The 16638-nt window shown below is 58.9% G+C and overlaps 3 protein-coding genes across 7 annotated transcripts in view; 2 read left to right on the top strand and 1 right to left on the bottom strand.

Moving 5' to 3' along the window:
• Positions 1-16638, top strand: part of SCN1B (sodium voltage-gated channel beta subunit 1) — a 130073-nt gene that overhangs the window by 52930 nt on the left and 60505 nt on the right. The gene's annotated exons all lie outside the window — the stretch shown is intronic.
• Positions 1176-6928, bottom strand: LOC311164671 (uncharacterized protein; the record flags this gene model as incomplete). The annotated part of the gene is made up of 4 exons (XM_084224202.1): positions 6743-6928; positions 2479-4705; positions 1527-2429; positions 1176-1329 (listed from the first exon to the last, which is right to left on the bottom strand). Exons 1-4 carry the CDS (start codon positions 6765-6767, stop codon positions 1176-1178), a joined length of 3309 nt encoding a protein of 1102 aa, XP_084080328.1. The 5' UTR covers positions 6768-6928.
• TYROBP (transmembrane immune signaling adaptor TYROBP) lies at positions 14745-16519 on the top strand. Of its 4 annotated transcripts, none has more exons than XM_084224217.1 (4): positions 14745-14893; positions 15390-15476; positions 15570-15701; positions 16369-16519. In XM_084224217.1, the coding sequence occupies exons 1-4, from the start codon at positions 14851-14853 to the stop codon at positions 16458-16460; spliced, it is 354 nt and encodes a 117-aa protein (XP_084080343.1). In that variant the 5' UTR covers positions 14745-14850; the 3' UTR covers positions 16461-16519. The 4 variants fall into 4 exon arrangements, with proteins under 4 accessions (XP_084080343.1, XP_084080345.1, XP_084080344.1 ...); XM_084224219.1 differs by having other exon boundaries at positions 15570-15686; XM_084224218.1 differs by having other exon boundaries at positions 15396-15476.

Raw genomic sequence — 16638 nt, forward strand, 5'->3', positions numbered from 1 at the left:
TTTCCCCGCCCCCCGCGGACAAATGCGCCTCATTTGCATAATTTAAGGTTTCATCGCGCTTTATTGGTTCGTGCAGACACGCCCCGCCCAAAGCAGCGGCTCATTTGCATAAAGGCCGCTGGCCACGCCCCCTTCGCCATCCCGGGGAGCCCAAAATGGCCCAAAAAACTCCAAAAAAACCCAAAAATGTCCCCAAAATCCCAAAAAAGTCCCCCAAAACCGGAAAATATTCCAAAAAAATTCTCCAAAAAATCCCCAAAAATTCCAAAAACCCTCAAAATGTCCCCAAAAATCCCAAAATATCCTTCAAATGTCCCAAAACCCCAAAAATGTCCCAAAAAATCCCAAAAAACCTCAAAAAAGTCCCCAAAAAGTTCTAAAAAATCCCTAAAATGTCCCCAAAAAATCAAAAATCTCCAAAAAAACCCCCAAAATGTCCCTAAATGTCCCAAAAGACCCCAAAAATGTCCTGAAAGGGCCCAAAATTATCCCAGGGACCCCAAAGGACCCAAAACCCCCAAAAATGTCCCCAAAAGGCACCAAAAATGTCCCCAGGGATCCCAAAAATGTCACCAAGAGACCCCAAAAATGTCCCCAAATGTCCCCAAAGACCCCAAAATTGATCCTAGGACCCCAAAAATGACCCCAAGGATCCCAAAAATGTCCTTAAATGTCCTCAAAAGACCCCAAAATGTCCCCAAAGACCCCAAAATTTATCCTAGGACCCCCAAAATGACCCAAATGACCCCAAAAATGTCCCCAAAGGACCCCAAAAATGTTCCCAAATGTCCCCAAGGGACCTAAAAAATGTCCCAAAATTGATCCTAGGACCCCAAAATGTCCCCAAATGTCCCTGAAGACCCCAAAATTGGTCCTAGAACCCCAAAAATGACTCAAAGGACCCCAAAAATGTCCTTAAATGTCCTCAAAAGACCCCAGAATTTCCCCAAATGTCCCCAACGACTCCAAAATTGATACTAGGACCCCAAAAATGTCCCTAAATGTCCCTAAGGGACCCCAAAATATCCCCAAAGACCCCAAAATTGATCCCAGGAGCCCCAAAATTGTCCAAAAAACCCCCAAAACCCCCAGAAATGCCCCCAAAAATGCCAACCCCCTCCCCAAAAAACCAAAAATGTCCCCAAAATGTCCCCAAAGTGTCCCCAGGTGTCCCCTCAGAAGTCCCAGATGTCCCCCAGCCCCCCCCGGGCGCCCCCCGGGCCCGTCCGGCCGTGGCCGAAGGCGCGGAGGCGGCGCCGCTCCGAGCGTCCGGCGCGGCCCTGCAGCTCCACGGCCACCGGGGCGGCCACCGGCCGGGCACTGGGGACACTGGGGACACCAACAGGGTCACCAGGGTCACCAACCCGGCCACCAGGGTCACCAACCCGGCCACCAGGGCCACCAGGGTCACCAGGGCCACCAGGGTCACCAACCCGGCCACCAGGGCCACCAACGGGGACACCAGGGTCACTGGGGTCACCAGAGCCACCAGGGCCCTGCAGCTCCACAGCCACCGGGGCAGTCACTGCCCGACCAGCAGGGCCACCAACAGGCTGGTGGTCACTGTGGTCACCACACTGCCCCTCCCCAGCCCTGTGGCCACCACTGAAGTGACCACTGGACGCTTGACCACTGGGCCTGCGGCCACAGGCGCCGTGGCCACCACCCCAGTGACCACTGGATGCTTGACCATCACCCCTACAGCCACAACCTCCTTGACCGTCACCCCAGTGGCCATCACCTCTATCCTGGTGACCACTGACCCCTTGACCACCACCCCAGTGACCACTGACCCCATCCTGATGGCCACTGACCCCTTGACCACCACCCCTACAGCCACAATCTCCTTGACCACCACCCCAATGACCACTGACCCCATCCTGATGACCACCAACCCCATCCTGATGGCCACTGACCCCTTGACCATCACCCCTACAGCCACAACCCCCCTGACCATCACCCCAATGACCACCAACCCCATCCTGATGACCACTGACCCCTTGACCACCACTCCTACAGCCACAACCCCAGTGGCCATCACCTCTATCCTGATGGTCACTGACCCCTTGACCACCACCCCAATGGCCACCACCTCCATCCTGATGGCCACTGACCCCTTGACCACCACCCCTACAGCCACAATCTCCTTGGCCACCACCCCAATGACCACTGACCCCATCCTGATGGCCACTGACTCCTTGACCACCACCCCAATGGCCACCACCCCCATCCTGCTGGCCACCACCCCAGTGGTCACCACCTCCATCCTGATGACCACTGACCCCTTGACCATCACCCCTACAGCCACAATCTCCCTGACCACCCTCCCAATGACCACTAACCCCATCCTGATGACCACTGACCCCTTGACCACCACCCCTACAGCCACAACCTCCTTGACCATCACCCCAGTGGTCACCACCCCCATCCTGATCACCACCGACCCCTTGACCACCCTCCCACTCCCCACCCCCCCACCCCCCACCCCCCCCTTGCCCCGCCCCCCCCTGGCTGGCCACCCTCAGCCCGCGCTTGCCCAGCGCCAGCCGGGGCCGGCCGCGGTCCAGCGCGGCCAGCAGGACGCAGGCCATGCACAGCTCCCCGCTGGCGGCGCCGCCGCAGCGCCCGCAGGCCCCCGGCGCCGCCCCCGCGCCCGGCGCCGCGCCCAGCGCCAGCCGCCGCCCCGAGTGCGCCAGCGCCGCCACGGCCGCCGGCCGCGCCGCCTCCAGCTCCTTCAGCAGCGCCCGCGGGTGCCCGCGGAAGGCCAGCGGCGCGTGCCGGCACTCGGCGCTGGCGTAGGGCAGCCCCCGGAAGTGGGCGTAGAGCACGATCTCCTTCTGCGCCGCGTGACGCAGCGGCTTCAGCCGCGGCACCGTCGGCCACGGGGCGGGGCTGCCCGAGGGCTTGGGGGGGTGGGTGTTGGGTTTTGTTGGGTTCTTGTTGGGTTTCGTTGGGTTCTTGTTGAGTTTCGTTGGGTTCTTGTTGGGTTTTGTTGAGATCTCGTTGAGTTTCGTTGGGTTCTTGTTGGGTTTCGTTGGGTCCTCGTTGGGTTTCATTGGGTTCTTCTTGGGTTCCATTGAGTTCTCTTTGGGTTTCATTGGGTTTTTGTTGGGTTTCATTGAGTTCTCGTTGGGTTCCATTGAGTTCTCATTGGGTTCCATTGAGTTCTCTTCGGGTTTCATTGGGCTCTCGTTGGGTTCCATTGAGTTCTCGTTGGGTTCTGTTGAGTTCTCATTGGGTTTTGTTGGGTCCTCGTTGAGTTCCATTGAGTTCTCGTTGGGTTTCATTGGGCTCTCGTTGAGTTTCATTGCCTTCTCGTTGGGTTCCATTGAGTTCCTGTTGAGTTCCATTGAGTTCTTGTTGGGTTTCATTGGGTCCTCGTTGGGTTCCATTGAGTTCTCGTTGGGTTCCATTGAGTTCTCGTTGGGTTTTGTTGGGTCCTCATTGAGTTTCGTTGAGTTCCTGTTGGGTTCCATTGAGTTCTCTTCGGGTTTCATCGGGCTCTCGTTGGGTTTCATTGACTTCTTGTTGGGTTCCATTGAGTTCTTGTTGGGTTCCATTGAGTTCTCGTTGGGTTTTGTTGGGTCCTCGTTGAGTTTTGTTGAGTTTTCCAGGGGTTCCATTGAGTTCTCGTTGGGTTCCGTTGGGCTCTCGTTGAGTTTCGTTGAGTTCTCGTTGAATTTTGTTGGGTCCTTGTAGAGTTCCATTGAGTTTTCGTTGGGTTCCATTGACTTCTCGTTGGGTTTCATTGGGTTCTCGTTGGGTTCCGTTGGGTTCTCGTTGGTGGCCGTGGTGACCTCGTTGGTGGCCACGGTGCCATTGGTGGCCATGGTCCTGTTGGTGGCCACGGGGACCTCGTTGGTGGCCATGGGGACCTCGTTGGTGGCCACGGTGACCTCATTGGTGGCCATGGTGCCATTGGTGGCCATGGTCCTGTTGGTGGCCACGGGGACCTCGTTGGTGGCCACAGGGACCTCGTTGGTGGCCATGGGGACATCGTTGGTGGCCACGGTGACATCGTTGGTGGCCACGGTCCTGTTGGTGGTCATGGTGACCTCGTTGGTGGCCACGGGGACCTCACTGGTGGCCACGGGGACCTCGTTGGTGGTCACGATCCTGTTGGTGGCCATGGTGGCCTCATTGGTGGCCATGGGGACTTCGTTGGTGGCCACGGTCCTGTTGGTGGCCATGGTGGCCTCATTGGTGGCCATGGTGGCCTTGTTGGTGGCCATGGCGCTGTTAGTGGCCGTGGTGGCCTCGTTGGTGGCCATGGCGCCGTTGGTGGCCCCCCAGGCCAGGTTGGTGGCCATGGTGGCCTCGTTGGTGGCATTGGTGGCCATGGAGGCCTCATTGGTGGCCATGGCCCCGTTGGTGGCCCCCCAGGCCAGGTTGGTGTCCATGGTGGCCCCGTTGGTGGCCATGGCGCCGTTGGTGGCCGTGGCGCCGTTGGTGGCCATTGTGGCCTCTTTGGTGTCCATGGTGGCCCCGTTGGTGGCCCCCCAGGCCAGGTTGGTGGCCATGCTGGCCTCGTTGGTGGCCGTGGTGGCCCCCCAGGCCAGGTTGGTGGCCATGGTGGCCCCGTTGGTGGCCCCCCAGGCCAGGTTGGTGGCCATGGTGGCCTCGTTGGCCGCGCGCCGCAGCCGCGCCACGTCACCGCGCAGGAAATTCATCAGCACCGTCTCGGCCACGTCATCGGCGTTGTGGCCTGGGGAGAGGAGTGACCACGAGTGACCACTGGTGACCACGAGTGACCACTGGTGACCAGCACTGACCACGAGTGACCACTGGTGACCAGCAGCGACCACAAGTGACCATGAGTGACCATGAGTGACCACTGGTGGTCAGCAGTGACCAGATGTGGCCAACAGTGACCACGAGTAACCACTGGTGACCAGCAGTGGACACCAGTGACCATGAGTGACCACGAGTGACTGCTGGTGACCAGCAGTGACCAGCAGTGACCACTGATGACTGCCAGTGACGATGAGTGACCATGAGTGACCACCACTGACCATGAGTGACCACCCACGACCACCAGTGACCAAAGGTGACCAGCAGTGACCACTAATGACCAGCAGTGACCAGCAGTGACCAGCAGTGACCAGCAGTAACCAAAAGTGACCAGCAGTGACCAAGAGTGACCATGAGTGACCAGTAGTGACCACGAGTGACCATGAGTGACCACTGATGACCACCAGTGACCAGCAGTGACCACGAGTGACCAGCGGTCATACGTGACCACAAGTGACCGACAATGATCATGAGTGACCACAGGTGACCACCAATGACCCTCCCAGTACAAACCAGTAACTTCCCAGTAAGAATGAGGAAACTCCCAGTAAGGACCAGTGACCTCCCAGTAAAGACCAGGAATAACCAGTGACCTCTGAACCCCCTCCCAGTACAAACCAGTCCATTGAGTGCCCTCCCAGTACAAACCAGTGCCCTCCCAGTACAAACCAGTGCCCCACCAGTGCTCTCCCAGTACAAACCAGTGCCCTCTCAGTCCCTCCCAGTACAAACCAGTGCCCATCCAGTCCCTCCTAGTACAAACCAGTGCCCTCCCAGTACAAACCAGTACTCACCAGTAACGATCCAGTTGGGCCCTATCTCCCTGGCCGCTCTCTCCAGCCCCTCCCAGTCCATCCCAGTCCCTCTTAACCCCCTCCCAGTCCATCCCAGTCCAAACCAGTCCCTCCTAACCCCCTCCCACTCTCTCCCAGTATAAACCAGTATAACCAGTGCTCACCAGAGGCCATCCAGTCCGCTCCCATCTCCCTGGCCGCTCTCTCCAACCCCTCCCAGTCCATCCCAGTCCCTCCTAACCCCCTCCCAGTATAATCCAGTCCCTCTCAGTGCTCTCCCACTCCCTCCCAGTACAAACCAGTATAACCAGTGCTCACCAGTGGCGATCCAGTCGGCTCCCATCTCCCGTGCCGCCCTCTCCAGCGCGTGTCTCCGGAACACTCCGCAGACGGTGCAGCGGCTGCGCCCCCCCAGAGCCCTCCCAGTACAAACCAGTGCCCTCCCAGTACAAACAGGTGCTCTTCAAGTACAAACCAGTGCCCTTCACTACAAACCAGTGTCCTCCAGTACAAACCAATGCCGTCCCAGTACCAACCAGTGCTCTTCCAGTACTCACCAGTGGCGATCCAGTCGGCTCCCATCTCCCTGGCCACCCTCTCCAGCCCCTCCCAGTCCATCCCAGTCCCTCCTAACTCCCTCCCAGTATAACCCAGTCCCTCCCAGTGCTCACCAGTAACGATCCAGTCCGCTCCCATCTCCCGTGCCGCTCTCTCCATCCCATCCCAGTCCATCCCAGTATAACCCAACTCCTCCTAATCCCCTCCCAGTCCCTCCCAGTCCCTCCCAGTGCTCACCAGTGGCGATCCAGTTGGCCCCCATCTCCCTGGCCACTCTCTTCAGCCCCTCCCAGTCCATCCCAGTCCCTCCTAACTCCCTCCCAGTCCATCCCAGTCCCTCCCATTGCCCTCCCAGTATAAACCAGTCCCTCCCAATGCCCTCCCAGTCCCTCCCAGTGCTCACCAGTGGCGATCCAGTCGGCTCCCATCTCGCGCGCCGCCCTCTCCAGCGCGTGTCTCCGGAACACTCCGCAGACGGTGCAGCGGCTGCGCCCCCCCAGAGCCCTCCCAGTACAAACCAGTGCTCTCCCAGTCCATCCCAGTCCCTCCTAACCCCCTCCCACTCCCTCCCAGTACAAACCAGTATAACCAGTGCTCACCAGTAGCGATCCAGTCGGCTCCCATCTCGCGCGCCGCCCTCTCCAGCGCGTGTCTCCGGAACACTCCGCAGACGGTGCAGCAGCTGCGCCCCCCCAGGACCCCCCCAGAGCCCTCCCAGTACAAACCAGTGCCCTCCCTGTACAAACCAGTGCTCTCCCAGTACAAACCAGTGCTCTCCCAGTCCATCCCAGTACAAACAGATGCTCTTCCAGTACAAACCAGTGCTCTTCCAGTACTCACCAGTGGCGATCCAGTCCGCTCCCATCTCCCTGGCCACCCTCTCCAGCCCCTCCCAGTCCATCCCTGTCCCTCCTAACCCCCTCCCAGTCCATCCCAGTATAACCCAGTCCACCCAAACCCCCTCCCAGTCCCTCCCAGTATGCCCCAGTGCTCACCAGTAGCGATCCAGTCGGCTCCCATCTCGCGCGCCGCCCTCTCCAGCGCGTGTCTCCGGAACACTCCGCAGACGGTGCAGCGGCTGCGCCCCCCCAGGACCCCCCCCAGCTCGTCCACCCCCCACCCGAAGAGCTCCCGGTGGGAGACCAGCAGGAGGGGGAGGGGCAGCCCCGCCCCCACGGCGCGCAGCACGCCCAGCGCCTCGTCCCGGTAGCCGCGGATCCCCTCGTCCACGCCCAGCAGCGCCAGCCGCAGCCCCAGGCCCCGCTCCCGGTTCAGCCGGGACAGCAGGTGGGCCAGAACCGTGCTGTCCTTGCCGCCCGAGGCTGCCACCGCCACCGCCTGACCGGGCTGGGGACACCCCGAAATTTGGGGGGGGTTTTGGGGGGGATTCGGGGGGTTTTGGGAGGAGATTACGGGGTTTTGGGAGGAGTTTAGGGGGTTTTGAGGGTTAATTCCAGGGGTTTGGAGGGAGTTTAGGGGGTTTTGGGGGGGATTCGGGGGGTTTTGAGAGGAGTTCAGGAAGTTTTGGGGGGGGTTTAGGGTGTTTTGGGGTGAGTTCAAGAAGTTTTGGGGGGGGTTTATGGGGTTTTGGGGGCAGTTCAGGTGGGCCAGAACCGTGCTGTCCTTGCCGCCCGAGGCCGCCACCGCCACCGCCTGACCGGGCTGGGGACACCCCAAAACTTGGGGGGGGTTTTGGGGGGAGTTCAGGGGGTTTTGGGGGTTTTGGGGGGGATTCGGGGGGTTTTGGGGGCAGTTCAGGTGGGCCAGAACCGTGCTGTCCTTGCCGCCCGAGGCCGCCACCGCCACCGCCTGACCGGGACGGGGACACCCCAAAATTTGGGGGGCGTTTGGGGGGGAAATTCCCAAAGTTTGGGGAGGATTCGAGGGGGTTTGGGGGTGGTTCGGGGGGCTTTGAGGGGAAATTCCCCAATTTTGGGGAGGATTTATGGGGTTTTGGGGAGGGTTTGGGGGGTTTTGGGGGGGATTCGGGGGGTTTTGGGAGGAGTTCAGGAAGTTTTCGGGGGGGTTTAGGGTGTTTTGGGGTGAGTTCAGGGTGTTTTGGGGTGAGTTCAGGGGGTTTTGGGGGTTTTGCGGGGGGTTTATGGGGTTTGGGGGGCAGTTCAGGTGGACCAGAACCGTGCTGTCCTTGCCGCCCGAGGCCGCCACCGCCACCGCCTGACCGGGATGGGGACACCCCGAAATTTGGGGGGGGTTTTGGGGGGAATTCGGGGGGTTTTGGGGGGGATTCGAGGGGTTTTGGGGGCAGTTCAGGTGGGCCAGCACCGTGCTGTCCTTGCCGCCCGAGGCCGCCACCGCCACCGCCTGCCCCGGCTGGGGACACCCCAGAATTTGGGGGGGGTTTTGGGGGGGATTTGGGGGGTCTTGTGGGGGATTTAAGGGGTTTTGAGGGGAAATTCCCACATTTTGGGGGGGATTTATGGGGTTTCGGGGAGGGTTTGGGGGGTTTTGGGGGGGATTCGGGGGGTTTTGGGAGGAGTTCAGGGGGTTTTGGGGGTGGTTTGTGGGGTTTGGGGGGTTAATTCCAGGGGTTTGGAGGGAGTTCAGGCGGTTTTGGGGGAGGTTCGGGGGGTTTTGAGAGGAGTTCAAGAAGTTTTGGGGGGGGTTTAGGGTGTTTTGGGGTGAGTTCAGGGGGTTTTGGGGGTTTTGCGGGGGGTTTATGGGGTTTGGGGGGCAGTTCAGGTGGGCCAGAACCGTGCTGTCCTTGCCGCCCGAGGCCGCCACCGCCACCGCCTGCCCTGGACGGGGACACCCCGAAATTTGGGGGGGATTCGAGGGGATTTGGGGGGAAAATCCCCAATTTTGGGGGGGATTTATGGGGTTTTGGGGAGGGTTTGGGAGGTTTTGGGGGGGATTCAGGGGGTTTTGAGAGGAGTTTAGGGGGTTTAGGGGGGGGTTTAGGGGGTTTTGGGGGGAGTTTAGGGAGTTTTGGGGGGGGTTTATGGGGTTTTGGGGTGAGTTCAGGAAGTTTTGGGGGGGATTCAGGGGGTTTTGGGGTGAATTCAGGGGGTTTTGGGGTGAAATCTCAGGGTTTTGGGGTGGAACCCCAGGTTCTTGCTTTGAGATCCCAAAATTGGGGGGCAAAACCCTGGGATTTGGAGGGTTTTGGGGTGGAACCCCGGGGTTTTGTGGTGGAACCTCAGGATTTTGGAGGCTTTGGGGTGGAACCCCGGAATTTTGGGGACTTTGGGGTGCAACCCCAGGGTTTTGAGGCAGAACTCCATGTTTTTGGGGTGTAACCCCGGGATTTTGGGACAGGATCCCGCGTTTCTGGGGTGTAACCCCGGGATTTTGGGGTTCAAACCCGGGATTTTGGGGGTTTTGGGGTGTAACCCCGGTATTTTGGGGTTCAACCCCGGGATTTTGGGGTCCAACCCCGGTATTTTGGGGTTTCTGGGGTGTAACCCCGTTATTTTGGGGTTTCAGGGGCGGTACCCCGGGCCCGGGCTGCAGCAGCGCCTGCAGGGTCTCGGCCTCGAAGGCGCGCAGGAAGCAGCGGCGGCAGAAGGGCAGCAGCGAGCGCGAGCGCAGCAGCGCCGAGGGCAGCGGGCAGCGCGAGCAGCGAGGGGGGGACATGGCCTGGGGGGAGAGAGAAAAACTGGGTGGGTTTGGGGGTCAGAAATAAAAACTGGGGTTGGGTTTGGGGGTCAGGGGGACAGAAATAAAAACTGGGTGGGTTTGGGGGTCAGAAATAAAAACTGGGGTTGGTTTGGGGGTCAGAAATAAAAACTGGGGTTGGTTTGGGGGGTCAGGGAATAAAAACTGGGGTTGGTTTGGGGGTCAGGGAGGAAATAAAAACTGGGGTGGGTTTGGGGGTCAGGGGGACAGAAATAAAAACAGGGGTTGGTTTGGCCTGGGAGAAAATAAAAACCTGGGGTTGGTTTGGGGGGTCGGGGAGGAAAAACCCAGGGTTGGGTTTGGCCTGGGAGGGAGGAAATAAAAACCCGGGGTTGGGTTTGGGGGGACAGAAATAAAAACCCAGGGTTGGGTTTGGGGGGACAGAAATAAAAACCTGGGGTTGGTTTGAGGGTCAGGGAGACAGAAATAAAAACAGGGTGGGTTTGGGGGTCAGGGAATAAAAACTGGGGTGGGTTTGGGGGTCAGAAATAAAAACTGGGGTGGGTTTGGGGGGACAGGGAATAAAAACTGGGGTGGGTTTGGGGGTCAGGGGATCAGAAATAAAAACCTGGGGTGGGTTTGGGGGTCAGGGAGACAGAAATAAAAACAGGGTGGGTTTGGGGGTCAGGGGATCAGAAATAAAAACTGGGGTGGGTTTGGGGGGTCAGGGAATAAAAACTGGGGTGGGTTTGGCCTGGGGGGAAAGAAAAATCCAGGGTGGGTTTGGGGGTCAGGGAATAAAAACTGGGGTGGGTTTGGGGGTCACAAATAAAAACTGGGGTGGGTTTGGGGGTCAGGGAGACAGAAAAACCTGGGGTTGGGTTTGGGGTGACAGAAATAAAAACCTGGGGTTGGTTTGAGGGTCAGGGAGGCAGAAATAAAAACTGGGTGGGTTTGGGGGTCAGGGAATAAAAACTGGGGTGGGTTTGGGGGTCAGGGAGGAAATAAAAACCTGGGGTTGGGTTTGGGGGGTCAGGGAGACAGAAAAACCCAGGGTTGGTTTAGGGGGACAGAAATAAAAACCTGGGGTTGGTTTGGGGGTGAGGGGGACAGAAATAAAAACTGGGGTGGGTTTGGGGGGTCAGGAAGAAATAAAAACCCAGGGTTGGGTTTGGGAGATCAGGAAATAAAAACTGGGGTGGGTTTGGGGGTCAGGGAATAAAAACTGGGGTGGGTTTGGGGGTCAGAAATAAAAACTGGGGTGGGTTTGGGGGTCAGGGAATAAAAACTGGGGTTGGGTTTGGGGGTCAGGGAATAAAAACTGGGGTGGGTTTGGGGGTCAGGAAATAAAAATCTGGGGTGGGTTTGGGGGTCAGGGAGGAAATAAAAACTGGGGTGGGTTTGGGGGTCAGAAATAAAAACTGGGGGGGGTTTGGGGAGTCAGAAATAAAAACCCAGGGTTGGGTTTGGGGGGTCAGGGAGGAAAAACCCGGGGTTGGTTTGGCCTGGGAGAGAGGAAATAAAAACCCAGGGTTGGTTTGGGGGTCAGGAAGGAAATAAAAACTGGGGTGGGTTTGGGGGTCAGGGAGGAAAAACCAGGGTGGGTTTGGGGGTCAGAAATAAAAACCAGGGTGGGTTTGGGGGTCAGGGAATAAAAACTGGGGTGGGTTTGGGGGTCAGGGAATAAAAACTGGGGTGGGTTTGGGGGTGAGGGGGACAGAAAAACCAGGGTGGGTTTGGGGGGACAGAAATAAAAACTGGGGTGGGTTTGGGGGTCAGAAATAAAAACTGGGGTTGGTTTGGGGGGTCAGGAAATAAAAACTGGGGTTGGTTTGGGGGGTCAGGAAATAAAAACCTGGGGTTGGTTTGGTCTGGGAGGAAATAAAAAGTGGGGTGGGTTTGGGGGGACAGAAATAAAAACTGGGGTGGGTTTGGGGGTCAGGGAGGAAAAACTGGGGTTGGGTTTGGCCTGGGAGGAAATAAAAACTGGGGTGGGTTTGGGGGTCAGGAAATAAAAACTGGGGTGGGTTTGGGGGTCAGAAATAAAAACTGGGAGGGGTTTGGGGGACAGAAATAAAAACCTGGGGTTGGGTTTGGGGGGTCAGGGAGGAAAAACCAGGGGTTGGTTTGGTCTGGCAGGAAATAAAAACCAGGGTTGGGTTTGGGGGGTCAGAAATAAAAACTGGGTGGGTTTGGGGGTCAGGGAATAAAAACTGGGGTGGGTTTGGGGGTCAGGAAATAAAAACTGGGGGGGGGTTTGGGGGTCAGGGAATAAAAACTGGGGTGGGTTTGGGGGTCAGGAAATAAAAACTGGGTGGGTTTGGGGGTCAGAAATAAAAACTGGGGTGGGTTTGGGGGTCAGAAATAAAAACTGGGGTGGGTTTGGGGGTCAGGGGGACAGAAATAAAATCCCAGGGTTGGTTTGGCCTGGGAGGAAATAAAAACCTGGGGTTGGGTTTGGGGGTCAGAAATAAAAACTGGGGTGGGTTTGGGGGTCAGGGAGACAGAAAAACCCAAAGTTGGGTTTGGGGGGTCAGGGGGACAGAAATAAAAACTGGGGTGGGTTTGGGGGGTCAGGGGGACAGGAAAAACCCCGGGGTTGATTTGGGGGATCAGGGGGACAGAAATAAAAACCGGGGTGGGTTTGGGGGGTCAGGGAATAAAAACTGGGGTGGGTTTGGGGGGTCAGGGAATAAAAACTGGGTGGGTTTGGTCTGGGAGGGAGGAAATAAAAACTGGGGTGGGTTTGGGGGTCAGGGGGTCAGAAATAAAAAACTGGGGTGGGTTTGGGGGGACAGGGACACAGAAAAACCCAGAGGTTGGGTTTGGTCTGGGAGGAAATAAAAAACCTGGGGTTGGGTTTGGGGGGACAGGGAATAAAAACTGGGGTGGGTTTGGGGGTCAGAAATAAAAACTGGGGTGGGTTTGGGGGTCAGAAATAAAAACTGGGGTGGGTTTGGGGGGACAGGGAATAAAAACTGGGGCGGGTTTGGGGGTCAGAAATAAAAACTGGGGTGGGTTTGGGGGTCAGGGAATAAAACCCAGGGTGGATTTGGGGAGTCAGGGAGACAGAAATAAAAACTGGGGTGGGTTTGGGCTGGGAGGAAATAAAAATCCAGGGTGGGTTTGGTCTGGGAGGGAATAAAAACTGGGGTGGGTTTGGGGGTCAGAAATAAAAACTGGGGTGGGTTTGGGGAGTCAGGGAATAAAAACTGGGGTGGGTTTGGGGGTCAGGGAATAAAAACTGGGGTGGGTTTGGGGGTCAGAAATAAAAACTGGGGTGGGTTTGGGGGGACAGAAATAAAAACTGGGTGGGTTTGGGGGTCAGGGAATAAAAACCAGGGTGGGTTTGGGGGTCAGGAGGACAGGAAAACCTGGGATTGGGTTTGGGGAGTCGGGCAGGAAAAACCCAGGGTTGGGTTTGGCCTGGGAGAGAGGAAATAAAAACCCGGGGTTGGGTTTGGGGGGTCAGGGAGGAAAAACCCGGGGTTGGTTTGGCCTGGCAGGAAATAAAAATCCAGGGGTTGGTTTGGCCTGGGAGGGAATAAAAACCCAGGGTTGGTTTGGGGTGTTAGGGGGAAATAAAAACCTGGGGTTGGTTTGGGGGTCAGGGAACAAAAACTGGGGTGGGTTTGGGGGGTCAGAAATAAAAACTGGGGTGGGGTTGGGGGTCAGGGAATAAAAACTGGGGTGGGTTTGGGGGTCAGAAATAAAAACTGGGGTGGGTTTGGGGGTCAGAAATAAAAACTGGGGTGGGTTTGGAGGTCAGAAATAAAAACTGGGGTGGGTTTGGGGGGCAGGGAATAAAAACTGGGGTGGTTTGGGCTGGGAGGAAATAAAAATCCAGGGTTGGTTTGGGGGGTCAGGGAGGAAAAACCCGGGGTTGGGTTTGGCCTGGGAGGGAGGAAATAAAAATTGGGGTGGGTTTGGGGGATCAGAGAGACAGAAATGAAAACCCAAATCACCTCAGGATCCCCAAATCTCCTCAGGATCCCCCAAATTCCCCCAGGATCCCCAAATCTCCTCAGGATCCCCAAATCCCCTCAGGATCCCCCAAATTCCCCCCGGACTCTCCCAATCTCCCCCGGACTCCCCCCAAATCCCCTCAGAAATTCCCCAAATCCCCTCAGGACCCCCAAATCCCCTCAGAACTTCTCAAATCCCCTCAGGATCCCCCAAATCCCCTCAGGAATTCCCCAAATTCCCTCAGAACCCCCCAAATCCCCTCAGGATCCCCCAAATCCCCTCAGGAATTCCCCAAATCCCCTCAGAACTCCCCAAATCCCCTCAGGATCCCCCAAATCCCCTCAGGACCCCCCAAATCCCCTCAGGATCCCCCAAATTCCCCCCGGACTCCCCCAATCTCCCCCGCAACCCCCAAACACCCTCAGGACCCCCAAATCCCCTCCAAACCCCCCAGGACGCCCCAAACTCCGCCAGGACCCCCCAAATCCCCTCAGGACCCCCCAGATTCTCTCGGGACCCCCCAAATCCCCTCAGGACCCCCCAGATTCTCTCGGGACCCCCCAAATCCCCCTCAAACCCCCCCGGATCCCCCCAAATCCCCCCCCGTACTCGCAGTGGTCGCGTCCGCCCCGGTCTCCCTCAGGCCGCTCCTTTCCCGCCCTGCCTTGCGCGCGCGCAGGCCCCGCCCACCGCGGCTCGGCGCGGACCAATCAGCGCCTCCCTCTTCCCGCCTTACTCCCGCCTCGCCACATCGGACCAATCAAAGAGCGACTTCCGGGTTTAGTCACGCTATTGGAACCAATCAGAGCACGGAATGCACTTAGCTCATTCAGCCAATCAGAAGGCGCAGCGGGCGGGGCTTAAGAGTGTTTGGAGGCTCCGCCCACAAAGTCTTAAAGGGCCAGCGCGCATTAAAAAGGGGGCGGGGTTTAAAGGCAGGGCGGGGCTTAATCAAGACCGCACTTGCTGGGGAGTGGGCGGGGCTTGTTAGGAAGGGGCGTGGCCAGCGCAGGGACCCCAAAAAGGGGAAGTTTTGGGACCGAGGGGGGGTCACGAGTTTTCGGCAGGGTCACGTGGCCGCCCAACCGGACGCTGAGCCCAGAAAGTGGGCGTGGCCTGCTTGGCCACGCCCTGACACGCCCCTTTCCCCTCCCCCACCGCCGCCATGGCCCCCCCAGGGACCCTCGGCCTCGTCCTCCTGCTGCTCGGTGAGGCCCCTCCCCCACCCAGGGGGTCCCTCCTGGCCCCTCCCCCACCCTGAGGTTCCCCCTGCCCCTCCCCCACCCTGAGGGACCCTCCCCGCCCCTCCCCCACTCCCTGTGACCCCCCCCGCCCCTCCCCCAAAAGCAGAAGTGGCCGGGCCGGGGTGGGGGAGGGGAATGGCGGAGAAATGGGGGAGGGGATCCGCCCCTCCCCCACCCTCTGGGGACACCCTCGACCCTCCCCCACCCTCAAACCCCTCCCCCACCCTTGAGGGACCCCCCCCGTGCCCCTCCCCCATCCCTGAGGAACCCTTTGAGCCCCTCCCCCACCCCCTGGGCCCCTCCCCCACCCCCTGGGACCCTTCCAAGCCCCGCCCCCAGCCTGAGGACCCCCTCTGAGCCCCTCCCCCTGCCTTTAGCTCCGCCCTCACCCATTTAGCCCCTCCCCCACCCATTTCCGCCCCTCCCCCACCCTTCAGCCCCTCCCCCACCTTGCCCAAAGCTTCAGGTGTGGCAAAGGAGGCGTGGCTCACCAAGCCCCGCCCCCTTCATCCATTCCCAGCCCCAGGATTGGCCGCGGCTGAGCGAGGTGAGGCCCCGCCCCCACCCCGGGGTCACGGGGGGGTCAAAGGTCACGGGAGGGGTCACGAGGTGTCCCCGCCCCTCCCCCACCCTTTTCCAGAATGTTCCGGGTGGCTCCTGGGGCCGGGACCAATCATGGCGCTCGTGGCCACTGACGTCATCATGACGCTGCTGATCGCGGGCGGAGCCTATTGGCTGGCGGGGCGGGGCCGCCGAGGTGGGCGTGGTCAAGGTGAAGGGTGTGGTTTGTGGGTGGGGCCTAAAAATGACGGGTTTAGGGGCATGGCTAAAGAGGGAGGGGCTGTTTGGGGGCGTGGCTAAAGAGGGTGGGGCTGATAAGGGGCGTGGCTTAAAAGGTGGGACCATTTGTGGGCGTAGCCCAAAGGCTCGGCAATTTTGTGGGCGTGGTCGACAGAAGGAACAACTTGTGGGCGTGGCTAAAGAGGGAGGGGTTGAATGTGGGTGTGGCCAGAAGGGGAGAGGTCAGTAATGGGCGTGGTCAAGATGAGGGGTTTGGTTTGTGGGTGTGGCCAAAGGGGCGGAGCCATTTGTGGGTGTGCTCAGGTGGGAAGGGACTGCTTGTGGGCGTGGCCAAAATAGGGAACAATTGTGGGCGTGGCAAAAGTGGGAGGAGCCATTAAAGGGCAGGGTCAAGTAGGAAGGGACTGTTTGTGGGCGTGGCCAAATGGGACGGGAATGTTTGTAGGCGTGGCCAAAAGGAGAGAGTATTTGGGGGCGTGGCTAAAATATTTATCTGTTTTGGGGTGTGGCTAAAGAGGGAGGAGCCATTTGTGGGCGTGGCCAATGGGATGAGCCGTTTGCAGGGGTGAATCAGGGGCGTGGCCAAACCCACGAACGGGCGGAGCTCTCCACATTGACCACGCCCCATTTCCCCACAGCCCCGCCCAAGCCCCGCCCCCCGGAGCAGGACTCGCACTACCAGGAGCTGCAGGGCGCGCGCGGGGACATCTACAGCGAGCTCAAGCGCTGAGCGCCGCCTCCCCCGCGGCCTCCGCCCTCCGCTGCCGCCATTAAAGCGCTTTCTGCCCGTTCCGCAGCCGTTTTTGTCCGTTTTTCCCTGATTTCGCCCCAAATCCGCGGTCGGGTTTTAAAAATGGAGGGGGGGGTCGTCGCGCTGAGTGACGTCACTGCGCCGCGCCGGAAGTGCC

Source organism: Fringilla coelebs, assembly GCF_963513975.1.
Source record: "Fringilla coelebs genome assembly, chromosome: 34".
NCBI lineage: Eukaryota > Metazoa > Chordata > Aves > Passeriformes > Fringillidae > Fringilla > Fringilla coelebs.

What these genes read in the sequence shown, in the direction of transcription:
- TYROBP (XM_084224217.1), top strand. Translation starts at nt 14,851, where the DNA reads ATGGCCCCCCCAGGGACCCTCGGCCTCGTCCTCCTGCTGCTCG. An exon ending in ATTGGCCGCGGCTGAGCGAG is followed by an intron (nt 15,477 to 15,569) that starts GTGAGGCCCCGC and finishes ACCCTTTTCCAG; the next exon opens with AATGTTCCGGGTGGCTCCTG. An exon ending in CCGAGGTGGGCGTGGTCAAG is followed by an intron (nt 15,702 to 16,368) that starts GTGAAGGGTGTG and finishes ATTTCCCCACAG; the next exon opens with CCCCGCCCAAGCCCCGCCCC.